Below are 25784 nucleotides of genomic sequence, written 5' to 3' on the forward strand. Positions count from 1 at the left end.
GGCAGCAGAGGTGATAGTTACTTTGAAGAATGGATAAGTTTACCTTTAGAATGCAAACGGGGCACAGGTAGGAAGTGCATTCACAGTGGGGTACCTTATTTAATATGGTTTAATTTAGGATCCAGACATGGACCAGGGAAGCAAAACTGTCCTAGGGGAGTGGCTTGGGTCTGCATCCCGGCATCGACGAGTATTAAAATATGGTACAGAGGAGATGGTGGGAGAATTATAAGGCAAAACATTAGTCAGGGCTATAAATGGAGTAGGATTAAAGGGGATATATATGCTGGTGCTCGCAGACAGGCTGGTATTCACCGTTAGGTGACAATAAGTGGGTAGATTTGAGTCAACAAACAGCTGACTTGCTGGGGTTGAAGAATTGTTGGATTTGTGGAGGCCCAACTAGAGATGGTACCTGGCCCTGGCAAGGTGAGCCTTTGGATATATGGGAACTTCTACGCTTTAATGATACAACTAATAAAATTGAACTCCCCTCCCAAGCTTGGCATCTTGCAAATCATCCATTGGGTGACGAATGCATCCGGAAGGCTGAAGGCCGTCACTATAAGGGGGATTCCAGTTGTAAACGACTTAAGCTGCTCAAGAATACTACAGCGCCTGCCTCGCTCGGCCGGGGCCGGGGCCGCCGCCTCCCCCTTGCCCCAGTCCGGGCACAGGGGGAGCAGTGGCGGCGGCCCCGGTCCGGGCAGGGGTGGGGGGGAGGCGGCGGCCCCGGCCTCGGTCGGGTGGGGCAGGCGGAGGCCCCGATCCGGGCGGAGAGTTGTGGGTGGCGGCCCCGGTCCGGGCACAGGGAGAGCGGCGGCGGCCTCGGCCCCGGTCCGGGCAGTATGGACCGACCTAAGAGGGGAGGCAGACCACTCCAGCCCGGGTAAGAAACCTGCATAGGAGAAGGTCACTCCAATATAAAACCTACGACCCAAGGACCTCGCTGCCACGTCCCAACTTGCTTGGCCACGGCACACGAACCATGGGTGTAAAGGGTGGGGCCAGTACTGCGCGCACTGCACTCCACCTAAAAGCTCCTTTGCGCAGGCCCGAGGACAGGTCCACGTCCTCCCCCTCCTCGTCCTCCCCCCCCACGTCCTCCCCCCCCACGTCCTCCCCCTCCACGTCCTCCCCCTCCACGTCCTCCCCCTCCACGTCCTCCCCCTCCACGTCCTCCCCCTCCACGTCCTCCCCCTCCACGTCCTCCCCTCCACGTCCTTTAAATCTTCGTCCACGAAGCCAAGCCAAAGAAGAAGAGGGAGGTGGTAGGGGAAATGGAGGAGAATGAATGAACTGGGAATAGATGACTGGGATATAAATGGAGGAATGAAATGAATGGGATTGTTCTGAGAAATGGCAAACTCAGTGGATTGAAGAGCATCCTGTATCATCGTGAAATACAAAATGAAATTTTAAATTACTCCTCTCCATATTCTCTGCTGAAATTGACTCTGCTCTAAAAAGTTATAAATTAAATGAATTTGACCAAATTGCATTTTTAAAAAGAGTAGAAGGAGTGAGGATAAGAGTCTGGGTACCAGCCCCTGGCGCAAGTAATGGCCTTCTCTGGAAAACCCTCAGCTGATGCCTCACCCTCCTCCCTGCCCCGTCATTCATACATGCCTCACCTCCGCGGGCTCCTTTGCGCAGGCGTGGCCTCGACCTCGTCTGCCCCTCAGCCCCGCCGCGTCTGCCCCGCAGGCTCACTTGCACATGCGCAGCCGTGGCTTCCCGGAACAGCGCGGCTCGCGGCCGTGGCCTCCCGGAATAGCGCGGCTCACTTGCACATGCGCGGCCGTGGCCTCCCGGAATAGCGCGGCGTGATCTGGCCGATAGACGGCGGCGGGAGCAGCGGGCTCGGGGAGGCCAAGAATGAACAGCCGCTTGCAGGAGATCCGAGAGCGTCAGAAGCTGCGGCGTCAGCTGCTGGCTCAGCAGGTGAGAGCTGAGGCCGTCCGGTGTTTCTGAGGCTCTTTCCCTCGCCGGCCGGGCCTGGACCCGGACCCTTCAGCAGGCCTACGATGGAAGATCTGAGTGCAGTCAGTTCCCCCCCCTCCCCGGGATGGATCCTCACTCCTTCCACGATTCCCCCTTGGACACCCGGCATACTGTAGGGAGTCCTAATTCCACCCAGCTGGCCTCAGTCTCAGCCTTCAGACCAGCCATCGTCAAGTTTATAACTCCTTCCCCCCCCCCCCCAAAAAAAAGGACTTCTCAAAGTTTATGGGGCCCCCTTCCCTGTGAAGTTTAGTTGATTTCTTCTGTACATGAGGAGAAAAGAAAACAAGGATTTTAGTGTAATGTAAAGACAATTATTCATCAGTTGCCAAACCCCACTTTTTTTTGGCTCTGCCATCCTCTTCCCTTTTTCTCTCCTACCAATTGCATAAAAATGTTTTTTTATGATTTCAGCCCCTGTTGAGAATGGCCGCTGTAGACACATGGGCCAGGGTCAATTAGAATTTTTTTTTCATTGGCATGCTGCTGCTTATGTTTATTGTCACATGTGCCAAGTCTCTGTGGCGAGCAGTCTAGTCATAAGTTTAAGACTCCGTATAGAAGCGCTGATCGGTTCTGACAAAATACTTTCTGAGGTGCATCTGTAAAAGTTGTTGAGGGAGTTAAGTGACATGCTATGTTTCCTTGGATTTCTGAGGGAGTAGCACTTTCTGGGAAGTTGTGCACTTTCAACATGGTTTAGATCAGGTCAAGTCTCTGGGGATGTTTATTCTTAGGAACTTATTGTCTGCTGTTGTTGTTGAGGTGAACTAGGGAAAGAGCTCTGCCTCTCTTTTGGAAGTCCGATCAGTTCCTTGGTCTTGCTGATACTGAGGGAGAAGTTGATTTAATACCATGTTGCAAGACCCAATATCTTCCTTCTATACTCTCATCAATGTTAGAGAACCTGCCCAGGATGTGGTGTCATCTGTAAATCTACAGACGGGGTTGATTCAGTGTTTGACTATATGGTCATGGGTGTACAGAGAGTATAATAGAGGGTAGACTGCTCAGCCTTTATAGGGCCCCAGTGTTTATGGAGAACATGGAGGAACTACTGTCTCCAACCCTCATTGAGGCCTGTAGGTAAGGAAGTTGTGGATCCAGGTGTAGAGGTCAAGTTCTTGTCGTTTGTGGAGGAGGGCAGAGCCAATAATGTAGGTGTCCTTGCTGTTAGGGAATTTCAATACCAGGGAGATGGCAACTGTTTTCAAATTGGAGTGGGTGCAGGTTGCCTGGTAGGCTGGAGTTGATGTGAGCCATGTCTAACATCTCAAAGTACTTCATGGTGGACGTCAGAGGAACTGACTGGTAGTCATTTAAGGAAAGCACGAGAGACTGCAGATGCTGTGATTATAGAGAAAACACAAATTCTGGAGGAACTCAGCCGGTCTCGCAGCATCCATAAAAGGGAAAGATATATTACCAACTCTTCGGGCCTGAACCCTTCGTCAAGCTCGGAAGGACCTTGATGAAGGACTCAGATCTGAATCATTAGTTATATATCTTTACCTCGTATGGACACTGCGAGACCAGTTGTCTACTTGACTACTTTCCATCATAGTCATTTAACCCTATGATTATTTTCTTCAGCACTGAATTGATGGTGTATTTCTTAAAGCAGGTGAGAAGAGAAGTTGAGGATGTCTGTAAGATTGCAAATGAACCCCTGCTTGGAGTTTATCATCTGGTTTTGTTGAAGGAAGGAGAGGAGAAAAAATTTAAATTAAATAGGCACAATGTTACAGGTTCTCAAAACTTTGCATAAGAAATCGGAGCAGGAGAAGGCTATCTGGCCCATCGAGCCTGATCCTCCATTCAATGAGATCTGATGATAGGCTCATCTCCACCTACTTTCCTTTTCCTCATATCCCTTATTCCCCTACTATGTAAAGATCTATCCAGCTGAGGTAACTTCCACTGCTTCAAAGAGTTCCTCCTCATCTCTGTTGTAAATCTACTACCCTGAATCTTGAGGCTATGTCCCCTAGTTCTTGTCTCCCCTCTTATTCTTCTAAATTTCAGTGAGTACAGTCCCAGACAATTCAGTCTGTCCTCATTTCCTAATGAGGCTAACCCCCTCATCTCTGGAATCAACCTGATGAACTTCTTCTGTATTGCCTTCAAAGCCCGTACATCCTTCCTCAGGTCAGGAGATCAAACTGGATGGATTACTCCAGATGCAGCCTCACCAGTACCTTGTAAGTTGCAGAAGAACCTCCCTGCTCCTAAATTCAATCCTTCTCGCAGTGAAGGCAAACATTCTATTTGCCTTCTTAATTGTCCGCTCCACCTGCAACCGACCTCTTGTGAGTTTTGCACAAGCACTCCCAAGTCCTTATCCACGACAAGATGCTACAATCGCTTGCCATTTAAATAATAATCTCATCTTCCATTTTTGTTACCAAAGTGCATAACCTCACATTTACCAACTTTTTACTCCATCTGCCAGACCCTTGCTCACTCACTAACCTATCTATATGTCTCTGCAGACCAGGCAGTTCCGCATTTTTAAAATCCACCTCCATCTTTTTAAAATCCACCTCCGCATTTTATCAGTGCCCTCCCTGCCTGCTCTGACTCCCTCTGTTTGTGCCGTGCTAGGATCTTGCTCTGCCAACTTTAGCTGCCACGTTTCCTGCAGTATAGCAACGGCAGCGCATCCCCATGCACTCACCTCAGTTGCAAAGCTGTTTCTGATGTGTTGCAATGCTATGCCGTTTATGTTAGCGGCACTCCCTTGTGTTTTAATCCATGTCTCGAAAACAACATGTGAAGAAACAAATGGGAAAGACTCATTGCTTTAAAGGTTAGCTGAAGAAAACCCCTAGAATAATAGATGAACATCAGTGCAAAGAAGTGGTTACGTATTTAGGAAGTAACTTTCTGGTGGAGATTAATATTTTGTGAAAATGGCTTTGCTTAGCCACTGCATGTGCTAAAATAATTTTACAATTTTGTTCCAATTAATGGAATAACAAAAATGATATCCAATGAAAATGCAGCTGTGCATTGCTTGAGTAATTTATCTCTCGAGTTATTACAGGCATGTGAATTTTCCGTGTTTCAATTGGATGCAAGTTGAGCAAGGGCACTGGTTGGCGTACTCAGTGCTAGTTATGGGCAAGTACTGCTTGGGGTCAGGAGAACCAGACACTCTGAGCATAGGTCAAGCAGGTATTGCCTGGTGATCTGGAAGGGGCTTGGAGTCTGGGTACAGATGGTAGTGTCTGTCTGATATACTGTGCTCACAAAGAAAAACAATTGATTTTGTTTTAAATGGCTTTAAACTGGTAATTTTGTTTATACATTTTCAAAAATTTTCCAAATGGGGACGTGCTGCTCACCAAACCCCCTGCAAGGGGTACTGTGCCCCCTTGACACCTCCCCCCAGCTGTGTACACCTTTTTTGCCCTCACTCACATGCCTGGCAGACTCTCCAAATCCTCTACAAAATTTGCTTTTCCACTCAATTCAGTGTCATCAGAAAATTTGGATACACTACACTCTGTCCCATCTTCCAGATCTTTAGTGTATATCGTGAACAGTTGTGGGCCCATAACCGACCCCTGGGGCACCTCGCTCACCACAGATTGCCAACCAGAAAAACACCCCTGCACCCCAACTCTCTATTGGTTAATCAATCCTCTATCCATGCTAATACATCACCCCAACTCTATGCATCCTTACCTTGAGTACATCTTTCCTGAAGCACCTGATGGATCCATTTCTGTGCTATTTCTTCTTTAATGATAGCTTCAAGCATTTCCCCAACTTCAGATGTTATACTAACTTCCTTTTGCCTGCATCATTGTTTGAATAGTGGTGTAACATTCACCATCTTCCAACCACCAGGTCCTGCCCACAGTCCATGAATTTTGGTAAATTATCACCAAAGCCTCTAATGGAACTTCTGCCATTTCGTTCAGTACCCTGGGATGCATTCCCTCAGTTTAAGCAATGTTACAGGCTGTTTTCAGAACTCAAAGCCTTCTATGTTGACATTAAAAGGGAAAACAATTATGCATCTTTATGAGCCTTCAGTCCCTGGCAACACTGTGCTCCCTGTTTCAAAGATGGACGTGAAAAAAACCAGGAGGATTGCGTATAATTTTGGTCTCATTTAAAATGTATACTTACTATAGAGGGTTAGCTGCAAAGTCTAACTAGACTCTTTCTCAGGGTACTGGCTTTGCTGTGTGAGGAGAGATAAAGGAGATTATGAAGGAAATTTCATTGAAATGAGAAACCTTTGCAGAGCTTGGCATGTTAGATGTAGCAAGGATGTTTTCCCTGGTTGAATAGGTAGTATTGAAGCGAAATGAGAATTTTTTACACTCAGAAAGTTGGAGGTTCAATCAATGAGTTCATATATATATTAAAAAAAATCCTTGCTTGCATCTCTTACCCAAAACCTTAATCTTTGTCTTGTTGTCCTTCCAGAAGCACCTCATGACATTGGTCCTCCCTTTGTTGAAGTTAGCATTTTTAATCGTATAATGATGGTGATACATTGCGCTAGTTTAACTGACCTAAAAATGTTTTGCTGCTGTTTTTTGCTTGTACTCGGCCTCTGATGCCTCTCATGTCAGCGTCCAACATTAGTCAGCCAGCACCGATGGATTCCAGTTATGCTGATACTGCTTTTCCATGGTTGCAATGTCCTGGTGAAACCTTTCACCATGTTCGTCACTGACCGCACCAAGATCAGCAGGGAAGAAGTCCTAGTGCAAAAACAGAAAATGAATTTTCAATGATGTGTTGCTCTTCCTGGTTTGTAAGCTTGAAATAAACTTAAATTATGACAGGAAATCACTAAAATAGGTTGTATCTAAACAATAGTATGTGATGGGAAAACCCAAAATCCATAAAATACACCAAAAAGTATTCAGGAAACAAATCTTAGTTGTCCAGTGTTATCCTCCCTTGAGCTAAAATTTAGTCTCTGTACACAGAATGTCTGATGTTAGAAAAATATCTTATTGGAGACCTTCTCTGCCTACATTTCTAACAATTATTAGATTTCTTTTCTGATCAGGATTCATTGCCCATTATTTCTAACGATCCTTTATTGTCATGTACATGAACAAATTTGAACATATTTTGTTTATTTATATGTCAGCATAGTGATGCAGATATTCTCACAGCTCTTGCCACCTAGGTTCAATCCTGATTTTGGGTGCTGACTGTGAAGTTTGCATATTCTGCTTTTGACTGTGTAGGTTTCCCCTGGATGCTGTTATTTTACTATACATCTCAAAGTCACGCTGGCTGATTGGTGTGGCAAGCAAGAGCAGGGTCTCCCTGTGGCCATTCTCTTTACAGCAGGCATGCTTCAGATTCTTCTTTTGGTGTTGGGATGATCTTTCAGAGGGTAGCAGTAGCAACTTGGCCAGTTTCATCAGGGCTGGCTTTGAGGCTTGGATGGAGATGTAAAGTCAGGTAGAGTGATTCTAGGCCATTTCAAACTGCCCTGTAAAATGGGGTTAACTGAGCAATTTGCATGGTTAGTGATCTAGGTATGTGGTCAGAACCCAACTGGGTCCCTGACCTATCTCAGAGGTGGTCAGGGAACCCATTAAAACTTACCCATTAGTCCTGCTCCTGCGATTTGAAAGGGGAAGTGGCTGACCCGGTTACTCTGGTAATGTCAGTGCTTGCATGTGTGTCACAGGGAAACCCCTGGCTGAAGTGCTGCTGCCGCAATGGGTGGGTGGGGGATTGGGTGGGGGAGAGCGCAGTTACTGCCACATTCGGTGGGGGGAAGAGCGATTGCTGCCACAATCAGGGTGTGGGGGGGGGAGAGAGCAGTCACTGCCGCAGTCGGGGTGGGGAGTGGGAGGGCAACGATGTACCACTGTTGTGAACGCCGCTCTGGTTTACGGTGATGGCTCAATGTGGGAGTGAGGGAGCATGGCCGTCTTCCTTACCCGTGCCGCCCAATTAATCTACTTCCCCTGTACGTTTCGAATGGTGGGAGGAAACCAAAGCCACTGGGGAAAACCCACGCAGACATGGCAAGAACGTACCAACTCCTTACAAATACTGCGGGATTGGAAACCTGTTCCCAATCGCTGGCACTGTAACAGCGTTGTGTTATGCTAACTGTACTTCCCTCTGAATACGTTTTTCTTCCAAACATTGTTATTGTTAGTCACCTTAAGAAATGTTCAATTATTGGATTATTTTTGAAATATTTCTGCGCAATGACAGCTAATTCTAGGACATTAAAACATGAAATCCGTGCACCTTTACTGTACTCTAACCTTACTAAAACTATTTTGCTGAATGAACTTGCTTTATGCATGATTAACTAATGCAAAGTATTTTGTTCCTTAGCTAGGAGCAGAAAATGCAGATAACATTGGAGCAGTTCTGAACAGTAAGGAAGAGCAGAGGGAGATTGCTGAAACCAGAGAAACTTGCAGGTTAGTATGAAGGCAGCTGCTTTCTGATTTTTTTTTCTCTCTCACTTAAAATCTTGAGATAAGGTACTTGCGAGATGAGATTCATAGGATATTAAATGAACCCTAGTAATATCAGTCAATTTAATCTGTAAAGCAATGGACTATTTTCAACATCAGAATCAAAATTTATTGTCATGAACAAGTCACAAAGTTTGTTGTTTTGCAGCAGGGTCAGAGAGCAAACGTTCATCTAAACCACCTTGCATCAATAAATAAAAATACACAAAAAGTCAAACTAAGGCAGTATCTTTGGTTCATTTGATTATTGAGGAATCTGATGGCAGATTCTGATGGCTGGTCTTTCAGCTCCTGCAGAGTGAAGAGGGCATGGCCTGGATGGTGGGGGTCCTTGAGGATAGAGCCTGCATTCTTAAGACACCACCTCTTGTAGATGTCCTCAGTGGAGTGAACTTCTTCTAAAGATGGAAAGATGCTGCTTTTTTTGTGGATAGCAGCTCTTGCTTTTTATATTTTTCGAGATGCTGCATGGTAACAGGCCCTTCCTGCTTATGAGCCGCCCAAGTACACCAATTAACCTTGTACATTTTTGGTGATGGGGGAATAAACCCACGTAGACATGGAAGAACATATAAACTCCTTACAGACAGAGCTGGATTCAAACCTAGTTTGCTGGTGCTTTCATTAGGGATCCATATTTTAAGCATAATCGATTGAATAGTTGATGAACAAACTTTATTACCAGAAGCCACTCTTCAGAGATGAAAGTTAACGCCTCTCTCTGTTCATGTGTGCATGCTGATTCTTCCAAAGCCATGATCCAAGTGTTGATCTGCATCCCGCAATTCAGTGTTAAAATTTTTATGTTCAGATTTTACTTGGATCTTTTTGAACAAATTTTTGAAAAGTTACCAGTATTTGGAAAGAAATGGTCTGTATTGGGGAGCAAAGTTTTTGATTGTGCACAAGTGCCTCATGCTTGGAATGAAACAGGTAAGTCTGCAGACTCTGATTGTCGTGCAATGCGCAAAATTACTGGAGAAACTATTGCCTATGTTTGGATCTTCTTTGCCATCAAGATGGTGCTAATTTTTTTTAAAAACTCCATTTATCAGAATCCAATTTGTCAATTAGCAATGCTGTGAAACTTATTTTCTTGATAGACCAAGCATTTGCTGCTCTTGAGTAATTTGAGAAAACATGTGTGCATGAATGCTGCGTGGTGCATTATCTGCCATTTGTTATTACTTTAAGTTTAGATTCTAAACAAATGCTATGGTTTTATTGATACTGAAGAACCATTGTTACTTGAGCAGTGTTTTGTGAGGTCATTGCTATTTTAAATAATCTCATTGTGGGGAAAAAAAATTAGATCTTGAATAGTCATTTTCAAGATCCAGAGCGCACACATAATCCAATATTTTTTTCTGTTCCCCCCCCCTTTTGGACATGTTTGAAATTTCTATGTTCTGATGAGATTCTAAATTCAAACCATATATTTAGGAGATTGCCTTTAAAAAGGATTTTGTTCTTACAAAGGTTAGGAATTTTAAAAGTGAGATCAATTTTTCTTGCAGAGACTGGCCATTTTATCAAATCACCTCTGCTCATTTGTTCTGCAACTGCTTTAAGTTATTCTGAATAGTAATTGCGGGTCGTGCACTTTCCTGCCATATTTTTCTACAGCCCAAGCTATTTTCATAACCATCGAAATAAAAACAAATGCAGTTTGACGATTGTATAACATTGTCGTTATAATGGAGCTGATATAATATTGTCAGCTCTAGTCTAGGTGAGGTAAAGTTAGTCTATTGCTGCGGCAGAAAACCTATGTTGGATGGGAACTTGAGCAATAAGAGCAAGAGTAGACCATCTAACCGATTGAGTCTGCTGTGCCACGGAATAAGATCATTGCTGAGTCCACCTACCTGCCTTTCTCCTCCCTCCCCCCCCCCCCCAACATCACCCTTTATTCCAAGTTATGCAAAAATAATTGATCAAACAATGTCTTAAATATATTTATGAAGCAGCCTGTACTGCTACCTTGAGCAATGTCTTAAAACAATCGATCAAACAATGTCTTAAATATATTTACGAAGCAGCCTGTACTGCTGCCTTGAGCAGATTGATCATTCTGTGGCAAAAGCAGTTACTCCTCCTCTCTGTCCTTAATCTATTCCCATGAGCATTGAGACTATGTCCCTTGGTTCTCATCTCACCTCCCAGTGGAAATAGCTTTTCTGCCTCCAGTTTGTCCATTCCTTTCATTATGTTTCTAGAATATCTGCTCTCATCATTCTTCTGAATTCCAGCAAGTATAGTCTTGGGTCACTCCAATGCGAATACCCTCACACTGAGTACTAATCTGGTGACCCAACTCTGCATCACCTCCAAAGTCGGTATTCCCTTTCTCAAATAAGGAGACCAAAACTGCATGCAGTATGCCAGGATGCAACCGCATCGGTGCCCTGTACAGTTGTAGCAGAACCTCCCTGTTCTCAAAGAAAGTCTCTCCAGCAATGAACCGCAACATCTTGTTTGCCTTCTCAATTACGTTGAATTGTGGCCTGGATAGTTTTATATACAACCATGGTATACTTGGAAAAGAAACAATGCTTTGTTTCCTGGTGTGATTTCAGAATGGTACTGCAGTTAATGCACATTAAAACTTAATGAATATTTAAAATAAGAATGGTGAGATAGCATGTCATTGAGATTGAACTGTGAACAGATCTGTTCTTATTCTCCTCACATGACAGAGTTGAGAATGGCCAAGCATGAAGCTAAGAGTTCTTAAAAATTTGCAAGGAAGATTTTTGTCCAGATGGCTTAAGGACAAGTGGATTGGAACAAGTGAAAGAAAGTCTTTTCTTGCTATTCTAAGAAAAAACAGATAATGCGTTATTAGTTGTAAATTACCTATTGTTACCTATTGTTATAAAAATGGATTGTGCAAAATCTCACTGAAAGATTTTCCTACTCACCACACATAAAATTGATTTGATGAAGAAAAATTACAATGCTAAACTGTCTAATTGGTCGTTAATTCTTGATGGTGCCTCGTAGTTTTGGAATTTTACTCATTTATAGTATAGATGAGTATTTTTATAATTGCGAACTGTCTGTTTTTAGATGCATAGAGCTTGAACAGAGTGAAGAAAAAGTATAGATCAAAATTGCATATTTCATGAAGCTGGTAAGCACTGTGTTTGATGTAAAAAGCTGATGGGGATAAGATGCACTGAAGTAAAAAGTTTCATGATGATCGCAAATTCACTCAGCACTAATGACTTTTTTTGTTTATAGTTATTTGATTATTGCCAAATACTCCATTGTTAAAGAGTTTTCAAAAACTAATTTTTTCTGTTTCAATTTGAAATGTTCTACCTCATCAATCCCAGTCCCATAACCACACTGAAAATTCGTTTTGATGTTTTGTTCAGTGTTGAATTTAGATTCTAATATAAAATGATTCAATATGCATCATTTTGAATTTACTAGACACTAAGAAATCATCATCTTGCTGTTAAAAGCAACTTTTAATGGCATGAAGTAGTGCAAAAATTCCATTAAAAGGCTATCTGAAGCTGATGCATTGCATTTTACATCTGTTCTTGTAGCTGTACAAATTTACTGTACAAACAGAAATGTATTAAATTGAGTATTTTATAATTGTTGCACAGCAATTCAGACGCACTGCTTTAGAATGTTTTCCAAGTAAAAGTTCAGTGCAAGTTTTAGTCCGTTGGAGCATTCTGAATTTTTGCTTGAATTAGTTTTCAAGCTTTCACTAATGAGAATCAAACAGTTGGCAAATCAAAGGGGTATCAAATTTTTATATTATATATTGATCAAATCGATGGAACTACTGTTGAATCCATATTTGCAAATTGATAAGCAGTGGCTTTGGTCATGAGGTTATGCAGGTCCAAGTAAGGAAAAATAATTTGTGCGAAACCTAATTTCGTGACAAGAACTTGAACATGTGTGCCAAGACATAGTGATGAAGTTTGATATGCAAGCAGTACAGTGAGGCATCTCATACACAGTGCAAGTAAAACAGTAGAGGAATGCAGAATTCTACAGAACCAGTTGGTACAGAGCAAACGCAACATCGTTTTGGTTAAACAGGAGAGTCTGTAGATGCAGGTATTATGGAAGGGATGAGTGGATGAAGGGTCCCAAAGGGAGTCCCTGCTGGAAATTGAGAGGGTACAGGAAGGTGTCCCTGATGGTGTGATCGTGTTGTAGATGGTGTAAACTGTGGAGGATAATATGTTGGATGTGTGGAGACTGGTGGGGTGGTAGGTGAAGACCAGGAGAATCCTGTCCTTGTTTCGTCTGGGGAATGGCGATGAGGAGTGGGGCCAGGGCAGATGTACAGGAAATTGAGGAGATACTAGTAAGGGCTCAGTTGACATTAAAGGGAAAGCCATGTATTTTTGATAGAGTGCATCTCTGATGTTGTGGAATGGAAGACCTCACCCTGGGGGCATATTCAAGTTGCAATTTATTGTCATTTAATTAAAAACAGTGTCATAATTATACAAAATTGCTTTTACCTGCTGTAAGGCAGACAGATTAGCCATTGGCAGAAATTGCCTGAAGTGCCTCTTACAGTCAGAGAAAGAGAAGCAAAAGAGAGATCCCCAGAGTCACCAAGTGTCCATGGATTTTCCTCCAGCGCTTCCACAGCCTCTACAGCCATGGAGTCTAGTCCAGGGGGACGTCACGTGATGCTGTAGGATCAACACACAAGGACTCGACTCCCTTGATAAATTAGTTCAAAAAAATGTTAATTAAGTAATGTTTTAAATTAATTAATACTTTTAAATCACTTTAAAATACTTCTATTTTATGTTAAAAATGGCTCTGAAAAAAAAATAAAACTACCTACAGCTGTATCTGGAGCCTAATAAGAAGGGATGAGAAGTGATCTGAGGACTACCTTGATGATGAAGCAGGGAGCTAGCGCTCAAGCTGCTCCCCGGTTGAGTGATCCTCTTGAAGGGCCCCCTGCTGGTGTCACCCATCTGCAACAACGAAGAGATGGCGTCGGAGAAGAACTTGGAACTGAACTGCACATGCGCAAGCACGAACCATTACTGGGAGTAGGGCCACAAAGCATCGAGAAGTCAGGGACGTCTACCTCAGTTCCAGATTATGAAAAGTTGGTTTCCAGAGGAGGATCTGTAACCGAAGAAGAGCAACAGGAAGAGGGGATAATTAAAGAAGCTAAAGTAGAAGATTTAACCACAATTATAATGCATCAGTTTAAAGTAATGAAAGGGAAAACTGAAAGAAGGATTGAGGGCAGAAATGAAAGAAGAAACTAATAGAGTGTTAGAGGTTATGAATAAAGTGAAGAAAAAAATTGGAGAAAATAGATGAGAAATTACAAGAGTACAGGAGGAAATACAACACGTTGAAGACAGGGTATCGACTGTGGAAAATACACCTACTGGCTTAATTACAGTGAATCAAAAGCTTTTACGAAAGTGGATGTATTGGAAAACTTCATCAAAATGAATAATTAAAATAGAAGGCCTTCCAGAAGGAAAAGAATTCGCTTCTTTCAAAAGTGGATCCCTGAAGTTTTGGGAGAGGAAAATTTTGAAAATCTAATTGAAATTGAAAGAGCTCTGAGACCAAAACCTCTTCCAAATCAGAGATCACATTTCTCTATTAATTAAATTTTTAATGTTATCAAGTCAGAGAGAAGGTTTTAAATCTTGCTGTGAAAGAGCCAAGGGAATGGCAAGACCCGCTTAAATGGGATGGAAATCGAATTTTATTCTATCCCGACTTGAGTGAAGATCTATTGAAGAGAAGAAAATAATTCAACCCGGCTAAGAAAGTTCTTTTCGATAAAGGTTATAAATTTGTACCTGGAGACCAAAATAGATTCTTTTCCAATTTTGCTCAACGCAGAAGGATTTGTTTAGGCTCTCCCTAGAGTGTAGTCCCAAAAAGATGCTGTATCTCTAATGGGATGAATTATTTCTTTTTATTACCCCGTTCAATTATTATTGGAAAAGGGCTTTTTTCTCTTTCTTCCTTTCTAAAAGTTGGGAAGTTGTCTCGAATCAATTAAAGATTTTGTATTACGTGTACCGGGGGGGTTAGGAAGAGTGGTAGGTACTAATTGCTGCAGGATTGTGTGTTTTTGTGACCTCAGTCACTACCCGTAAAATGGAGGGAGGCAGTGTTGTATATTTAAACAACACTTATAGGGAGCGTTTTCTTCAATTATAAATATAGTTATAAGTGTGGAATTATAAATGTTCTAATGTTTATTTGTCTTTTTCTTTCATTTGGATTGCTGGAGGAGATGTGTACTGACACACAGAATATTAAACAATGGAAATAGGAGGAGACTTGAGGGAGGTAACAGAGGGGATTGATTACATTTTATCAAGATGAGTAAGATAATGAAGTTTGTAAATTTTAATGTTAATGAGTTAAATGGATCTGTAAAGAGGGAGAGAGCATTAAGAAAATGGGAGTTGATATAGCTTTTCCAGAAACTCTTGACTTAAAAAAAACACTTGAAATTATAAAGGGATTGGGTTGGATATGTAGTATCTTCCTCGTTTAATTCTAAGGCAAGAAGTGAGACAATTTTGATTTTTTTTTTAAAAAAAAGAATCTTCCAACTAAAATTCAAAATGTTGTGACAGACTCAATAGGGAGATATGCAATGGTGCATTGTCAAATGTACTCTTAATTGTGGACTTCGTACAATTTGTATGCTCCAAATAGTGATGATGGGAAATTTTTTCAAGAAACATTTTGTAATTTAGCAGAGGTACGTGATAATATTTTGGTAGGAGAGGATTTCAATATTTGTTTAGATCCATTGTTAGCGAGGTCTACTTGAGTAGCAACAAAAACAAGCAGCAAAAGCTACATTGTTGTTGAAGAGAAATTTGAATTTAATAGACACATAGAGGAAGATTAATTCTAGAAAGATTTTTTAATTCAAGTAGATATGATTCCTATTCTTGAAATTATTTAATTTTAATCTTAATCTTAGCACAAATGCAAGCTGATTATATAAAGCAAAGATTTTATCTGATCATTCACCTTTATTAATAATGATGGAAAAGCTTGATAAGGAGAAAACAATTTTATAGATGGAGATTGAATTCTTCATTATTGAAAAGAAAAGATTTTTGTGTATTTTTTACAATGCAAATTTGGACAATTTTTGATTTAAAAAAAATTGAATTCAGTAAATGATAAGTTTATTATATGGGATGCTTTGAAAGCATATTTAAGAGGTCAGATTATAAGCTTTACTTCTAAGATTAAAAAAGGAGTATATGAGAGAAATTGATCAATTAGAAAGAAATAACAGATGTGGAAAAGGACCTTCAAAAACAGGGTTCTCAAGATAAGTGCAGGCAATTAATTAATTTTAAAAATTACAAACTTACAGAACAGAAACCCATTATAAACAAAACAAAGATATGAATTGGGTGAGAGATCACATAAAGTATTTGCTTGGCAATTAAAAGCAGAACAGATCTCAAACAATTAATGCAATTAAAAAGGATACTAATGTTACATATAAGGCTGAATAAGTAAATGAATAATTTAAGAATTTTTATTGAAAATTATATAGCTCGGAATCTTTAAGATACAAAAATAAAATAGATATTTATCACAGATAATTTTGCCTAGATTAAGTTTGGACAGAATGCTCCTTTTATTCAGATAGAGGTGAGGGAAACGATGAGCTTATAACAGAGTAATAGGTTCTGGGAGAGGATGGATTCCTGGCTGAATTTTATAAAGAATTTAAAGATTTATTAATTCCTAATTTTATAGAAGTACTAAATCAAGCTTCAGAAATCCATCCTCTCCCAGAATCATTTTCAATGGCAATAATTACAGCGATTCCTAAAATAGATAGAGACCCTTTAAAGACTTCATCTTACGGACCTGTTGCATTATTAAATGTGGATTATAAAATTGTTGTAAAAATCTTGGCAAATAGAATGATTAAACTGCTGTCTAAATTAAATATGAATCAGACAGGTCTGAAAATGTAGCTAGATTACATAGTATAATTTATCTAGCACAAAAAAAAAGGAGATTTGAGTATTGCTGTGGCTCTAGATGCAGAAAAAGCATTTGATTGACTGGAATGAGATTTTTTTTGTTGAAGGTGTTGGAAAAAATTGGATTGGCTTTTGTAAACTGGATTAGGGCATTGAATAATAATCCTAATGCTAAATTAATGACTAATGGACAAATATCTGCACCGTTTCAGTTGGCGAGGTCAAGTAGACAAGGATGTCCTTTATCTCCAGCTTTGTTTATTTTAGCTATAGAACCACTTGCTGAAGTAATTCAGAGTGATTTGGAAATTGAGGAATTTATGGTAGATCAAGAAGACTATAAAATTAGTTTATTTGCAGATGATGTTTTAATATACTTGACTGAGGCCAAGACATCTTTACGAAGATTATATGTTAAATTGGAAGAATATGGAACAGTTTCAGGTTATAAAATGGGATAAAAGTAAAATTATGCCATTAATGGAAGGCGATTATACTCAATGTCAAAGAGATAAAGGTGAACCCCGATTTAATGCAAATTCGGATATAACGCAATGAATCATTGGACTCCTTAATGTTCCATTCTTTGAGATAGAATGTTAAGCAAGCCCATACCGAGGATGACCACCCAGAGGCACACCATTGTTGAGGCATTTGATTAAAATAAAATAATGGATGAAATTGGTGTAAGAGGATGTATATTGCCCAAAATGCCTTGATTCAAATTTATCCTATCTTTTTCAAAAGATAATCAATTTTTGGATATTTGGTTTCGTAAAGGGATTATAAATGTTGAAGATTGTTATGAAAGGGGCCATTTAATGTTATTTGAGCAATCGAGAAATAAATATGGAATAACTAAAGCACTCTTTTTTGTATTTTTCATATAAGAGCATATTTGAGGGATAAATTAGGACCAACCATGTTGTTGACGAGTTTAGTGAAGTAGAACTTCTTATTAAGAGAGGAATTATTGAGAAATGTACTTCTATGACATGCTCTTTGTTACAAGTGGGAACTCCTAAGCATTGAGTTAATAAATCCAGAGAGAGGTGAGAACTAGATTTGAACATTATAATTGATGAACAAAGATGGGCAGATCGATGTAGGGATTGTACAGTTTGAGAAATAAGGTATAGATTAGTTCAGTATTTTTTTACATCAGTTATATCTTACACCACAGAAATTGAATAGATCGAAATCAGATTTATCAGACCAATGTTTTAAAGATGTAGGAACTTTTTTTGTATTCAACTTGGTCTTGTCCTAAGGTAAGACCTTTTTTGGGTAGATTTAGGGAATTTTTTGGAATGTTACATGTGTTGTATTTCTGTAAAATCTAGATTTCTATTATGAAATATTGAAGGAACAAGACTCTAATTAAAATTATCAGTATATCAATTGGAATTTGTTAAAGTTGCCTTAGTAGTGACAAGGAAATGTATTGCAGTTACTTGGAAATCAAATGTATGTGTGGGTATGTCAAGATGGAATGCAGAAATTCAAAGTTGTATTCCTTTGGAAAAATTACATACAGTTTGAGAAATAAATATTCTATGTTTCTGAAAATTTGACACCTTTATACACAAATATTAAGTTTAAATTTTAAAATTGTAAAATTGTCCTTCCTATGCTTCTGGACCTGAGAGAATTCTCTGAAATGTATTAATGAATTTTCTAAACATGTGTTAGATGACATCCCAATGTGCAATCCTAAAAGTTTCTTTTTTATTTCTTTTATTTTGTATAACTATATTGTATTTTTTATATTAGTTATTTCGGGCGGGGGGGGTAAATGCCATCATGTATGTAATTTCTAGTTTGTTTTTTTGGAATGTGTATTATATTAATTGATTACTACATGTATGGAAAGTTTTTAAATAAAATATTTTTAAAAATTCTAGTCCAAACATCGGCATTCCAAGCTCCAGATCTGATCCTATGATACGATTAGGCACTCTCTCACGTCTCAATTCTGATACCTGGTACCCTTCAGTCAGTTTTGAGCTAGTCTCCAGCAATCCACAGCCTGGTGTGTGTCCCTTAACCACAGTCTCCAGCAGCTCACAGCTTGCCTGCATTCTACACCTAGAGTCACAAACAGCCCACATCCTCTGTGGGTCCTTCAGCTGCTGAACCTTCACTGTCCCACTGCCGTGGCCGCTGTCCCACTGCCGTGGCCGCTGTCCCACTGCCGTGGCCGCTGTCCCACTGCCGTGGCCGCTGTCCCACTGCCGTGGCCGCTGTCCCACTGCCGTGGCCGCTGTCCCACTGCCGTGGCCGCTGTCCCACTGCCGTGGCCGCTGTCCCACTGCCGTGGCCGCTGTCCCACTGCCGTGGCCGCTGTCCCACTGCCGTGGCCGCTGTCCCACTGCCGTGGCCGCTGTCCCACTGCCGTGGCCGCTGTCCCACTGCCGTGGCCGCTGTCCCACTGCCGTGGCCGCTGTCCCACTGCCGTGGCCGCTGTCCCACTGCCGTGGCCGCTGTCCCACTGCCGTGGCCGCTGTCCCACTGCCGTGGCCGCTGTCCCACTGCCGTGGCCGCTGTCCCACTGCCGTGGCCGCTGTCCCACTGCCGTGGCCCGTGTCCTCTGCTTCTCCGTCTCAGATAGGGGTTGATATCCCCGTTTTCTGGTGCCCTGCACCAGTCTTTTGCTTTCCTGGAGTCTGCAAACACTCGTGAGTGCTGCCGATCATGATCTCACCATCTTGGCCGCAGATCCCATGGTCACATTATTTTAAATAATAATACCATTGGCTCCTTTAACAGGCCATTCAAAGCCTGTTCAGCGATAACTGGGCAGTTGAACCCCCACAGGAGTGCTGTGTCCTTGCTGAGGGTTCGCAGCTGTTTTCATTCCAACCATCCCCAACATATGTGATGAATGTGGAGGAATTAAGAGAAAGGAAAGGAATCCTTGCAGGAGACAGGGGGTGAAGAGGTGTAGTCAAGATAACTGTGGGAGTTGGCAGGTTTGTCAAACATGTCTGTAGAGTTTGTCTTGAAGATGAAAACAGTTCAAGAAGGTGACGAGTCTTGCCAAAGATGGGTCAATTGAATTTGATGTTGGGGTAAAAGTAAGCAATAAAGTGGATAAAGTTGATGATGTGGATGAAGAGTTGAGGAGCCTTGCATGTGTCGGCTTACAGCATGGATTACACCACATTGCTATCAAATAGGCAAGCACAGCTGAGTCCTATATGCGTGCCCATGGTCTGGAGAAAGTGGGATGAGCTAAAGGAGAGGTTGTTCAAGGTAAGAACAAATTCTGCCATGTGGAGGGCTCTGGTTGGGTCTTATCGAGAAAGAAACCAAGGGCTTATGGATCTTCAGTATAGGAATGGAGGTGTATAGAGATTGGAAGTCCATGGTGAATATGAGACTGTTGAGCCAAGATAAATGGAAGTTGTATAAGTGATGGAGGGGATGTGTGGTGTTGCAGATGTACATTGACACATTTTTTTGTTCATCATTTTCCCCTTTGCTCCACAGATTTTATAAAAGGGTATTTGTGTACATTTTGGTTTGAGCATGTGGAAATTACAGCACTTTTTATACATAGTCCCCTCATTTCAGGACACCATAATATTTTAGACATAGCAATGGTATGTGTATTAAAGTAGTCATATTTAGTACTTTGTTGCATATCCCTTGCATGCAATAACTACTTGAAGTCTATGGTTCATAGACATCACGAGGTCCTGAGTATCTTCTCTGGTGAAGCTCTGCCAAGTCTCTACTGTAGCCATCTTCAGCTCCTGCTTGTTTTGGGGGCTTGTCCCTTTAAGTTTTCTCTTCAGCTTATGGAAGGGATGCTCAATTGGATTTAGATTGGGTAACTGATTTGGCCATTCAAGAATTTTCCAGGATTTAGCTTTCGAAACATTCTTTTGTTGCTTTAGCAGTAGGTTTTGGATCATTGTCTTGCTATAGGATGAAGTGCTGTGAAATGAACTTGAGAAGATAAGATGTTTTACGGCCATCAGCAGTTAAATCATCAATGAAAGTGTGCCAGTATCTCTGGCAGCCATACATGCCCAGGCCATAACTCCCCCTCCACTATGTTTCACAGATGAGGTAGTATGCTTTTTATCATGGGCAGTTCCTTCTCCACATTTTGCTCTTGCCATCACTCTGATACAGGTTAATCTTGGTTTTATCTGCCCACAAGACACTTTTCCAGAATTCTGCAGGCTCTTTTAGATACTTTTTGGCAAACTGTAATGTGGCCATCCTGTTTCTGTGGCTAAATGGCAGTTTGCATCTTACAGTGTAGCCTCTATTTCTTTTCATGAAGTAATCTGCGGGCAGTCGTCATTGACATATCCTCATGTGCCTCCTGAAGAATGTTTCTGATCTGTCCGACAGGCATTTGGGGATTTTTCTTCATTATGATGAGAATTCTTCAGTCATCAGCAGTGGAGATCTTCCTTGGCCTCCTTTGCGATTGCTGAGCTCACCAGTACACTCTTACTTCTTAATGATGTTCCAAACAGTTGATTTTGGTCATCCTAAGGTTCAGGTGATATTTCTTACTGTTAGTCTTGTTTTTTAGCCTCATAATGGCGCACCTCTGGCTCATGTTGAAAACTGGCAACGGCAGACTCCAAAGGTGATCGATAGCTTAGAAGCAAGCCCAGCTCTCTTACACCTGCACCAATGAAGCAATTAAACTTGTCTGTGAAGCCAAATATCCCAAACATTTCCCCCTGAAATGGGGGAACCGTGTGTAAAAGATGCTGTAATTTCTACATGGACAAATGAAAATGTATATAACTCACCTTTAATAAAATCTGGAATGTGCACTTCAATCACATGTGAATTGCTTGATTGTGCATTTAAAACTGTGAAGCACAGGAGCAAATAAATTAAAAAAAAAACCCCCAGCATCTTCAGTATCCTGCGCATCTCCTGGATTGCTGCGCTCATTTTAGTTCCCTGACTTAACAAAGGACAGATTTCAGATTTATTGTCAGATACATACATGAAATCCATACAATCCTGAGATTCTTTTTCCTACAGACACAGCATGATAACCACTAATTGGTAGTGCAAAAAGACCTGTACGCAGCATAGACATGTAAACAAAGAACTGTAAACAGAAAACAAATGTAAACAAACTGTGCCATAGAGAAAGAATAAAAAAGAAAATCAATTAAGTGCACAAATAAGAGTCCTTAAATGAGTCTGAGTTTGTGGTGGAGGTGTCTGATGGTGGAGGGGTAGCAGTGTTCCTGAACCAGGTGGTCCGAGTCTTGTGGCACCCATACCGCTTTCCTGATGGCAGCAGGGAGGACCGAGTGTGTGCTAGATGGTGTGGATCCTTGATGATTGCTGCTGCTCTCCTACAGCAGCGTAGCCTGTAGATGTTTTCAATAGTGGGGAGAGTTTTTCCTGTTATGGCCTGGGCTGTGTCAACCACCTTTTGGTTGCCCCCACACTTGACCGTGATGCAGCCGGTCATACCAAACCTCCACAAATTCCTGTGGAAGTAGAGGTGCTGATGTGCTTTCTTTGGTGTGTGGGGTCCAGGAAAGATCTTCTGAGATGGTGACTCCCAAGAACTTAAATTTTATTGCTCATCTTTTCTACTTCTGATCCCCCAATGATCATTGGATTGTATATGTAGTTGAGGTTCCAAAGCTTTTTGACTGCCAAGGAGGATTGGATATCGTCCTTTTACCCACTGGCAATAAACTGCTTGAATGCGTGGAGTTGCTAATGCAAATCCAATGTGTAATTTGTTTATTTTGGTCCAAACAATTTTTAATTGGCATAATTTAACTGAATTTTTTAGAGGGCCATTAGGATTGTCCATTACATTTGATGGAAATGTCAGATTAGAGTTTGTACTGGTTTATGATTTTAGACGAAAGCATCTGTTAGAGTAATGAATCATACAAAACAATAGAAACACTTCATTTTCATGTTAGAAATAAACTGCCAAAATATTTGCCTGATACATAGTTCAAGAGGGATAATATTACACTCCTCTGCTTTTTTTTTAAAAAAAAAAGTCCCTTCACATTTGATATGGCTTATTAGGTATAAGCATGAAACACAACTGAATTTCTCAGGTGAAAGTGAAGAGTTGAAACATTTTACTAATATCTGATTCTCTGGTACAATTCAGTCCAGTTCTGTCACCATCAGCTTTTTGTATACGTAAAATGCTTAATCAGTTCATTAAGATTTGGGGGGATGATTTGTTTCCTCTTGCCCTATGTTACAGTTATTATGCATCAAAAATATGCAAAACTGAAATAAATGGGGCAATTTGGATGCAGACATCGATAAATCTTCTAGATTAAAAGTTTTACTGAGTAAAGTCCAGTTTAATCAAAGCACAACAATTTTAGATGATGATGCATTTTTGTTTCCCTTTTTTTAAAGGAGCAGACTGTTCTGGTGAGTACTTTTACATGAAAACTTTTCTCCAAAGATTTTATGGAGAATGCAGCTTTAATATTGGTACATTCCTCCTACAATGGGATCATGTGCTAAAATTCCACGACCCATTTGAAAGCGAGCTTTTAGTTGGACAATTTTCTATGACCTTTTCAATTATGATTAAAATGAAGCATTGTGAAAGTCCACCCCATCCTCTAACTCCTTCTTTCATTTGGTTTGGATTCCATATTAAAGCTTCATTTGTCACCAGTAGTGTAAACTTCATAATTTATGATAGCAAAATTATTTCGTTCTGCCAGCATCATTGAGAGAATTTAATCATGTTTGATACATATTTATGTAAATTAAATCATTGAATGGGAGGGTAAGGATAATTTAGATGCAAAATTTGGAGAAAGCCAGAATAATTTTGAGACATTTGCATATTATTTCTTCAGTATATCTTGCATGTGCATGTAAGAGAACTATTCTTACATCTGTGGTCATTTTTTAAAAAATCAATATTTTTTGATGTTTCCAGGGCAACTTATGACACATCTGCCACAATTACCAAGCGTAGGCTTCTAGAAGAAGGGGAAGCCAGTGAAGAAGAATTTGAAGAATACAAAGTAATTATGTCATGCAATGCTTCTGGTTTATTCATCCCCTGGTCTAAGATGAAGAGATGTGCTCTCCATTTGCTTTAAAATAAAACAATTTTTTTTTAAAATCGTAAAGCATCTGGTAAATTAATATCAAGCTGGAACTAAGAAGTCTAGTTTTTTGACAGTTGTGTTAAATGTATGAAATAATAAAATCAATGTGGCCGCATGTGCTGTAGGAGGGAAAATGTGAAGTTGTTCAAAGGGTTTGGTCTAAATTTGAACACTATGCTTGGAAGCAAATTTATTGGAATGTGGTCACAGGAGTCTGCAGATTATAAACATAATCATTGGGCTGAAGATGACTTGAGGCGGAATACAAGCTGTTGTTCCTCTAGTATGTATGTGGAGTTGGTATGGAAGAGGAAATGAAATGGCATGAAGCCAAGAGTTCAGGATGACCATTGTGTACAGAGCAGTGATGTTCTGAAACAGTCCCTATGTCTGTGTTTGCTCTCAATGTAATGTACTGGAACGTAATGTAGAGGAAGCTACATCAGGAGCACTGAATTCAGTAGATGAGGTTGGAGGAGGTGGATGTGGAATGTCTTGGGGACTCTGGATGGTGGGGGTGGAGGAGGTGTTAGGCGATTGTAGGGGAAGGGAGGAAAGTACCGGAGTAACAGGTGAGTTGGAATTTTGTCTAACTCTGAGTTCTGCTTTTACTCCCTTCTAAACAAAAGAGGGATAGGGTTCCTCTTGTCTTCACCTTTCACCTACAACATGCAATACATCTTACTGTCATTAATGCCAGCTACACCTAGACACAACCAACAGACACATCTATCCATCTCCACCCCTTTCTGCCTTCTGTAGGGATCACTTATTGTTCCTACCCTGTGACTACAAGAAAGCCACAATGGTATCTATGCTCAGCGCTATATAACCCATAAACAGATCTTCCAAGCGAAGCAACAGTTGCCTTATGAATCTGAAGGGGTCATTTGCTGCATCCATTACTCCCAATGTGGCTTCCTCTGCACTGGGGAGACTGGACACAAACTTGGAGATTGTTTCATGGAGCACCTTCATTCTATCTGTTTCAATATGGTCAAACATTCAACCATTTTAATTCCACACACCACTGCCACATGTACATGTCTGGCCATGGCCTTGTGGTGCCAAATCAAGGTCACCCACAAATTGGAGGAACAACACCTTGTGTTCTGTCTTGGCAATCTTCAACCAGATAGCATTAATATTGACTTCCTATTTTCATTAACCCTTCCTTGGTCTCTATCCTCTGTCTCCTTTCCCCCCAGCTCCCCATTCCTTCTCTTCCATATATCACAGAGCTAGCCTTGGCCTTCTACCATCTCCCTTTGACTTCTCAGCTTCTTTCACTTTAACCCTCCCACCTGTATCCATCTCTTGCCTGTTTGCTTGTATTCTCTTACCCCCACCACCCCATTTCTCTCTCCTCACCATTTTATTTAGGCATCTATCAATTTTTATCCTGATTTTTCTGACGAAGAGCTTGATTACTCTTTACTTCCTATGGTTGTCTTGTGACCTGCTGAGTTTCTCCAGCACTTTGTGTTGGAGCCAATATCATGGGTGGATGACTTGCAGCAAAGTTGACCAGTTCAGATAGAGATAGAGAAAGTAAGTTATCTAAAGTTTGAGTGAGCGATGTTAAACCCAGAAGTAAGGGGTGGGAAGCAGGAAACTCAGAGCCATCTCTGCAGACTGATCCATGTGCTTCATAATGTTGTTATCCAGTCTACATTTCATTTCTCCAATGTAGATAAATACCATAATGTCAGCATTGAATGCAGTAACTTGATTTTGGGGGTGGGTAAAGCTGCAAGTGAAATTGATGCTTCATCCAGAAAGGTTATTATGTCTCCGGGTGGTAGAAAGGGAAGTGGTGAAGTGACAAGTGATGTATAGGGAAATCCTATGGTTGAATGAGAATGTACTTTCTGACCAGATAGACTGCTGGATCTGCTCCAAAATTTTTATCTCTCACCATAATTCAGTCCATTATCTCTGTATCATTTTGGGGAATCTTGCAAAAATCACACCACTGTTCATAAAGTCGAATGTTTACATAAAATTCAAATCTAGATTAAATAAGAATTGTCATGCATTTAAGTTTACAGTCATGGTCTGCTTGGTTATAAATTACATGATTTTTATCTGCAATGGCTTCTGTCAAGCATTGTCTTCTTTCGAAGTTCCATCACCTCTCTTTTGGTGCCCACCTTTATTAACAACCTATCTAAAGAGAAACA

At 40.9% G+C, this 25784-nt stretch overlaps 1 protein-coding gene across 5 annotated transcripts in view; it reads left to right on the forward strand.

Moving 5' to 3' along the window:
* The first annotated feature begins 1733 nt into the window (after nt 1-1733).
* mettl14 (methyltransferase 14, N6-adenosine-methyltransferase non-catalytic subunit) overlaps nt 1734-25784 on the forward strand; it is a 64054-nt gene continuing 40003 nt past the window's right edge. Inside the window, exons 1-4 of one of the 5 annotated variants that reach the window (XM_069926593.1) lie at nt 1734-1944; nt 8344-8432; nt 22889-22903; nt 23427-23514. In XM_069926593.1, coding sequence (XP_069782694.1) covers nt 1879-1944; nt 8344-8432; nt 22889-22903; nt 23427-23514 — 258 coding nt within the window. In that variant the 5' untranslated portion in view covers nt 1734-1878. Of the gene's footprint in view, nt 1945-8342; nt 8433-11561; nt 11626-22888; nt 22904-23426; nt 23515-25784 lie in introns of those variants that run through there. The other 4 variants (XM_069926597.1, XM_069926594.1, XM_069926596.1 and 1 more) reach the window with 4 other exon arrangements.

This window comes from Narcine bancroftii, chromosome 3, assembly GCF_036971445.1.
Source record: "Narcine bancroftii isolate sNarBan1 chromosome 3, sNarBan1.hap1, whole genome shotgun sequence".
NCBI classification, from domain to species: domain Eukaryota; kingdom Metazoa; phylum Chordata; class Chondrichthyes; order Torpediniformes; family Narcinidae; genus Narcine; species Narcine bancroftii.